The sequence below is a fragment of the Hipposideros armiger genome, unplaced genomic scaffold (genome assembly GCF_001890085.2).
Source record: "Hipposideros armiger isolate ML-2016 unplaced genomic scaffold, ASM189008v1 scaffold_20, whole genome shotgun sequence".
Lineage (NCBI taxonomy): Eukaryota > Metazoa > Chordata > Mammalia > Chiroptera > Hipposideridae > Hipposideros > Hipposideros armiger.
In genome coordinates, this window is record NW_017731370.1 from 2,011,007 (window position 1) to 2,019,075 (window position 8,069).

At 35.4% G+C, this 8,069-nt stretch overlaps 1 protein-coding gene across 2 annotated transcripts in view; it reads right to left on the bottom strand.

The window, feature by feature from the left end:
* The window catches only part of NDUFAF5 (NADH:ubiquinone oxidoreductase complex assembly factor 5), a 61,169-nt gene that overhangs the window by 42,666 nt on the left and 10,434 nt on the right, over window positions 1-8,069 (bottom strand). For both annotated transcript variants that reach the window (XM_019635253.1, XM_019635254.1), the window contains exons 2-3: window positions 2,889-2,929; window positions 168-231 (exon numbers count right to left, since the gene is read on the bottom strand). In XM_019635253.1, coding sequence (XP_019490798.1) covers window positions 168-231; window positions 2,889-2,929 — 105 coding nt within the window. The remainder of the gene's footprint in view (window positions 1-167; window positions 232-2,888; window positions 2,930-8,069) is intronic.

Consider the following 8,069-nt stretch of genomic DNA (forward strand, 5'->3'; position numbering starts at 1 on the left):
CAGTTTAAGGAAAAATACATAAGAGGACAAACAACCATTGGTTCAACTACTTAAAAAAAACTTAGCAATTCTGATATAATCAAAATATAATTGATTAGGAAATTTTTTTTCCTTAAAATTAACCAATTTTATTTCTCAAAATACATTAAGTCATCGAATATATATACCTTATTCAAATGTTGTGCTATATAACCTCTTCCACAACCAACATTCAAAGCAAGGGGGAAATCCCTAAAAAACAGACACAAAAGTTATGTTTTGTCCGTAATAATACAGCCCATAAAATAATTATTAAGATCTAATTTAACTTATAATTTACTAAATTATAAAAACTAATTTGAAAATGAACACAACTCTCAAAAAGTTTTATTTATTATCTGTCTTTTCTGCCTTGCCCTTGCAAGCTATATCTACCAGAGAACATACCTAACAGAGCAAATCTGTCTGGTCTAGCCATTCACAGGACCTCACAATCAATCGGTTACTCCATGACATGGATTCAAAGAAGATTTAGTGGGGTATTTTAATTTGATAATATATCCAGATAAAGAATGAAAAAAAGTTAACATAAATTAACATGACAATATTAGGCATACTTATCAAGAATTTACTAATAACCTTTTTCTCGAATTTGTTGAGGCAGCAGATGACTTAGAAATCATCATGTGAAATACCATGATGTATCAATATGTTTAAAAAGAAAACAAAACACCAACTAAATAACAGCTAACTTTCACTGCAATCTTACCGGTTCAGAGCAGTACGCTAGTGCTGAGAGTTAAGTCAAACCAAGGTCATTCAACTAAAAAGCAGCAGTCAGAACTTGAATTCAGTCAGTTTGAATCCTGAAACAGAACTATTATCCTCTATGCTATGCTGTCTCCTCTAAATATATCATGTCATATTAAATCAGTACACATGTCTAATTGTAGGCCATAGGCTTATGAAAAACTTATGACAAGAAAACTTAAAATTTTATCCACTAATAACATTTTTCCTATTGGAACTAAAAGAGCCCGTTTTCAATTTCTGTTAAAAACCTATGTCAAAAACATAGAACACTAGTACACAGTTGGAGAACCTCTGGTGACTGAGAACGGTTTATTTACCTAGCACCCTCTGTCTTGATTGTGAACACAGGCAGTATGACACAGTGAAGTACAGGCTTTGCAATCAGAAAGTCAGAATTGTGGGCCTGCAATTTACTGACTCTATGGCCAGAGAGAAGTGATTTAATCTTGCTGGATCTGTTTCCCCATCTATAAAATGGAAAAGTTATTACCTCCCTCAGGGCTAGTGTGAAAATTTCATGAAATAGTGCATGTAAAGTATTTAGCCCAGTACAAATGCTCAACAAAGTTAGTTATGAGTTATTACTATCATTGATTAAAACAGTATGAAGCACCAGATAACAAGGCACTTAATAATCTGTGGAGTTAGTTTTGAAAAACCATCAAAAGATTAGTGTTGACAATATAAACTACTCTTTCTAATAAAAGAACATTAGTGTAAGAACATTTAGACTGCTATTTTCAATAATATAATTCTAAAGAGCTATTATTAGTTTAACACATGCTTTTAGCCATGATCACAGGTCTCTACATAGGCCTGTGTTTTGTTCAATACTACGACATTAAAATATTGTAAAATTCAAACTGATTTGGAAAATTTAATGTTTCATTTATTAAATCACAAACGGCCTAAAATCCAGGCAAATGAATGATTACAGTATAGAGAATTAGCTATTTTTTAGATCTTTAAAATTATGGAGCTAATAAAACAGGTGAAATGGGGGTGATTATTTCCAACAGTGAAACTTTTTACCTTACAAAATTAATTCATCCCAAGACTATTTTAAGTAGCAAGGATATATCTAAAATGATTGAGAGTTTTTGTAATTTTACAAAATTTCCTTTTTTATAGACAAATGTAATAAATTCATCCCATATTGGTCTAATTTAATGGATGTCCCTTAAACAAGAGCACAAAAAGTGATTTACTAACATCACAGAGCAATTCTATGGCAAAGCCATTATTTAACTGTGCTTCCTGCCACAAATAATCTGTAAAGCTTTCGTTATGCCTGATATAGAGCAACGAATCCATCAAAGTTTTAATAATTGCTTGAAGAAAGTGTTCTTTTCTCACGTCTGCCTCTATATAATTGTTATAGAACATTTACTGCTATTAAGAATACTTAAAAAAAAAAAATCCTCCACTACTAGACTGAAGAACAACACAACAGCAACTTGTCTGTTCCCCTTCCCGATTCCCCAGTGCTGTTCCCATCCCCCCAATTCCCCAATAAAATCTTTTTAAAAAAAAGAATACTTAAGATAAAATGGCCAAAGTCTCATATAACCTGACTGGGAAACAAATCTCAGTAGGTTCTCCTTCACTTAGATGGTAAAAGGTTCTGTTGTTAATTTTAGTAAAACTCGTAAAGCTAAGTTTAGTAAACCTTAAAAATTCACATATAGTCAATTCTTTAATCTTCTTTTTTTTTTTTTTTAATAAGCGTTTATTATCAGAGCACAGGTGGTATGAGAAGGCAGCAGGTTAACAACTCCAAAATCCGCCTTCTTTATCTCCATTTTTGGACAATCTTTCCATTACTGATTTTTGGCCAAGTCAAGTGATTCAGTCATTCAAGCTTGGAAAGAAGCTAGGTGTTGTGCTCCCATTCATTCTTTTTTTTAGGCAACAATGAAGAACACTTGCTCGGCTAGACATAAAAAAATGAGAGACTTAAGAGAGTGATTAAAATCACTAACCCTGGTAATAAATCCCTCCAGATCTGCCATTCCAGGAATCAAGCTCTCAGCGTTTAATCTCACGTCTCCAGTCAAAAGTTAATTGTATTTTATTATGTATTTATCATCACCTACCTGGCTATGTCGTATACACGGTCTGCAATCCGACTTCCAACCTGGAGAATTACAAGAGGCAATGATGTACACAAGTTAAAACAAGTGGGTTTAACAGAGAATAACACTCTTTTTCCAGTATTCAACAATCCATAGGTTACTTATGTTTCAATATGTTTATAAGTACTTCTCTTTATCCCCTTTTCAATTTGACCACAGCAATGTTCTTTTCAAATTCTGAATAGGTACATAAGAAATTAAAATATCCCAGGAAACAAACCTCATTCCTCTCTCTCTCTCTCTCTCTCTCTCTCTCTCTCTCTCTCTNTACAATGTCACTGAACACAGAGATGCTAACAATCAGCTCTCATGTGCCAGCAGGAGCTAGCTTCAGCACATCAGTGGTTGTAGGTTATTCATGTTGGGGCCACATCTACTGATAAACACCAGAGATAGTGTGCAGGGAAAAATAAAAAAGAAGGCAACCATGTATATCTATGTAACCCCAGAGAGCAAGTGAACAGAGGGCTTTCATTCTGATGTTTCAAAGTCCCCATCCCTTGTGGTACCTGTCTGTACTTTGTGATCCTTGAGTGACATAAAAGCCTCTAAGTAATAAATGTCCCTGATTTCCACTGGCTTCAGTGGATTTCTGCTTCTTAGAATCAAAAGATACCTTATTAAGACTCTGTCCATCTTGCTGTTCTGGCATTCTTGCTGGGTCCTCCTCATTCTCCCACCCCGAGATACAATTGTGGAAGGTTTCTTTCTGTATTCTCGCCCCAGAGAGCTGACCTATTCCTATGGCTTCGACTGTTACCTCTGTCAGAGGCTTCCAAATGAGAATAGCTTCCACTTTGCCAAAGTTAACTTGTCTCACTTAAGCCTCTTGCCAACCTGTTGAGATATATTATTGCTCACATTTTACATAAACTGGGGCCTGCAGAAGTTGGGTTACTGGTCAAGGTGTGCAGAGACAGCAAGTGGCAGAGTTGAATACTTTGAATATTGAATCCCTGTGTCAATGCCAGTGCCACATTTCCAACTACCTGAACATTAACACTAATACATTCCACCATCACCTGAAACTCAACTTATCTAAAATAGGAGTACCCCTTTCTCCTTGCCCCACTGCATCCCCTGACTTTTTCCAGTCACTGAAGTCATAACTTGAAAGCTATCTTGCATTTATTCATGCAATATGCATTTAATAAATCTTCATTGTGTGTTCTAGGTACTGGAAGTTTAGTGGTGAACAGAAATGAACAAGTCTATGGAGCTTACATCCCAGTAAAAGAAGACAGACACCAAATCAACAAAGATACATCAGCTGCTAATAAGTGCTATGGAAACAAATAAAGCAACTAGCCAGTGGAGAATAGGGGCCCCATTTTATAGAATAGTCAGGGAAGGGATGGATTTTTGATGAGGGATCATCTGAGCAAAGACCTGACAGAGAGGTGAGTAAGCCACACAAACATGTTGGGAAAGAGCATACAGAACAACAAGCACAATGCAAAGCCCTGGCCAGTTTGAGACTGCAAGGAGGCCAGCTGCTGAAAAGTGGGGAGTGAGGGGAAGGAGATGAGTCACAGACGTGATGGAGAGCCAGATCACCGAGGGCCTTATGGAGTAGCACTCTGGTTATTACTAAGTTAGATGAAAAGCCAACAGTTCTGAGCAGAGGACTGACAACGAATTGACTTGTGTTTTAGAAGGATTTCTTTGCTGTGAGAATGGACTAGGGCACGGGTAGAAGCACGGAGGCCAATAAGGAGGCTACTATAATACCGATCAATATGGTGATGTGAAAGTGGTAAGAAGTGGCAGAGTTATGGATATACAACACCTTGGTTTGCAAGCATAATTTGTTCCGGAAACAAACTACTCATACTGCAAGACGTCGCTCGTTTACCATGTTAAAATGTACTTGGCTTGCAAGCATAATTTGTTCTGGAAACAAACTACTATTGCAAGACATCACTCATTTATCAAGTTAAAATGTATTAGAAATGTTTGCTCGTCTTGCGGACTACTCGCAAACCAAGTTACTTGCAATCCAAGGTTTTACTGTATTTTGAAATCCAAATAAAATTTGCTAATGAAATAGGTGTGGGAAAGAAGGACACAGGAGGAATCAATGAGTAAGTTTTCTGGCCTGAGCAACTAGAAGGATTTGCTGTGCCCACCACATCTTGATCAGTCATCAGGTTCTGTGTATTCTACTAGGTCTCTCTCATACATCCCTTCCATTATATCTAGCTGCCTCCAAATGGGTGGCAGATCTTTCTCTCTCATGCCGGCACTGCCTTTAACACAGCCTCCTAATTGGTCTCTTTCTTTATCCTCTCCCTTCTTCAATCCTTCTTGCATACCTATCCTCACATTAATCTTCCTTAAACATCATTATTTCCCACCCTACAGCATTCTACCTCTATGCCTTTCCTTCTGCCATACTCTTACTTCCAATGCCTATGAAACACTAGTTCAGTCTGGGCCCTTTCACAAGCCTTTGACCACATGGACCGCTACTGATTTTCCTTTCCCTTCACTCCAGCTGCCTTTTTGTGGCAGTTACTATTATCAACAACAGCGGTTGGGGAGCCTCACACACAGCCCTTCTCTGGCCCTGGCCCAAATGTATGTTTTTTTCTTAAGCTTTTATATAGAAATCCCATTTTAATCTGTGTCCAAAGTATCCTACATATAGAGGCTAAAAAATTAAATGAATGTCTGTGGTCTGAATTAGAAAATGCAAAATAAAATGGTATAAGCATTAATAAAGGCTGAATTTTTTCCTAGCTAAATCACACTGAAATTACAATATTTTGCCATGTATAATGTGCTCCTGTGTATAATGCACAGCACCCATGTTTTTGGCCCAAACTTTCAGGGGAAAAAAACCCTTTCATTTTAATTTTTTAATTCAGATTTTTATTTGTTTACATTTAGTACTTGTTTTTTGTATCATAAAAGAATTTTAGCATTTATTTTTTAACATATTATGGTACAAGAAATTTTATGTAACAAATAATTACAAAACATAAGAACAGATACAAGGTACAAGAAATTTTATGTACCAGTAACAAATTTACGATATTTATGCATCACAGAAGGCTAAGAACTCTTCGTAGTTGCAAGTTCATCGTAAGTTCATCAAAACCAATGATCGTATTCCAGGGTATTATTTTGCATACAGATATCATTATTGGTTTCTAGAGTTATAGTTTTAACTTATAAGCATAAAAAAAGAATAAAAAACATTTATATAAATACGGAATTAGTCCTGCCCATGTGTAATGCACATCCTTATTTTTCCCTCACAAATTTGGGCAAAAAAAATGCACATGTACATACAGCAAAATACGGTAATATTTTTTCCTAGCTAAAAAATTACCTTAATCAAATTTTCTAAATTAATGTCAATCTGATTCTATTGTGAATTAGTAAAAAACATCTGAGCAAAAGTAATAAAGAGTAACATATTTTATATAGATTTAAAAAAACTGTCAATAGGAACAATGTATAAAATGGATTCAAAGTNGGAAGTAAAAGACCGTACTCAGAAAATTATAAGACATTGAGGAGAAAAATTAAAGAAGACACAAATAAATGGAAGCATATAACATGCTCATGGATAGGAAGAATTAGTTTAAAATGTTCATACTACCCAAAGCAATCTATAGATTCAATGTAATCCTTATCAAAATACCAATGGCATTTTTCACAGAACTAGAACAAATAATCCTAAAATTTCTATGCAACAATCAAAGGCCCCAAATAGCCACAGCAATCTTGAGAAATAAGAACAAAGCTGGAGGTATCATGCTACCTGATATCAAATTATATTACAAAACCACAGTAATCAAAACAGCATGGTATCGGCATAAAAACAGACACATAGATCAATGGAGCAGAAGAGAACCCAGAAATAAATTTATGCCCATATCATTATGTAATATATGACAAAGGAAACAAGAATACACGTTGGGGTAAAGACACTCTATTCAATAAGTAGTGTTGGGGAAACTAGACAGATACATGCAAAACAATGAAACTGGAACACCTTCTTATGCCATATACAAGAATAAACTCAAAATGGATTAGACTTAAATATAAGACCCGAAATCATAAAACTCCTAGAAGAAAATATAGGAAATAAACTCTCAGACATTACTGTTAGTAATATTTTTACTGATATATCTCCTTGGCAAGGGAAACAAAAAACCCCATAAATAAATGGGACTACATCAAACTAAAAAGTTATTGCACAGTGAAGGAAACCATTGACAAAACGAAAAGACATCCTACTGAATAGGAGAAAATATTTGCCAATGATACATCTGATAAAGGTTTAATATCCAAAACTTACATAAAATTCATACAACTCAGCACCCAAAAAACAAACAATCCAATTAACAAAAGGGCAGAGGACCTGAATAGACATTTCTCCAAAGAAGACATACAGGTGGCCAATAGACATATGAAAAGTTGCTCATCATTACTAATCATCAGAGAAATGCAAATAACAACCACAATGAGATATCACCTTACACTTATCAGAATGGCTATCATCAATAAATCATCAAACAACAAGTGCTGGAGTGGATGTGGAGAAAAGGGAATCCTTGTGCACTGTTGGTGGGATTGCAAATTGGTGCAGCCATTGCAGAAAACAGTATGGAGTCTCTTCAAAATGTTAAAAAATCCAATACTAATTCAAAAATATATATGCACCCCTATGTTTAGTGCAGCACTATTCACAATAGCCAAGATATGGAAACAACCGAAATGCCCATCGACAGATGACTGGATAAAGAAACTGTGGTATATTTATACAACGGAGTATTACTCAGCCATAAAAGGAATGAAATCTTACCATTTACAGCAACATGGATGAACGTAGAGGGTATTATGCTAAGTGAAATAAGTCAGGCTGAGAAAGAGAAATACCATATGATCTCACTTATATGTGGACAGAATAAACGAGCAAACAAAACAGAAATAGACTCACAGATACAGAGAACAAACTGATGGTTGCTAGATGGGAGGGGGTTTGGAGGGTGGGTGAGAAATGTGGAGGGATTAGGAAGTATAAATTGTTAGCTACAAAATAGTCACAGACATGTGAAATACAGTATGGGGAATATAATCAATAATATTGTAACAACTATGTATAGTGTTAGATTGGTACTAGACTTA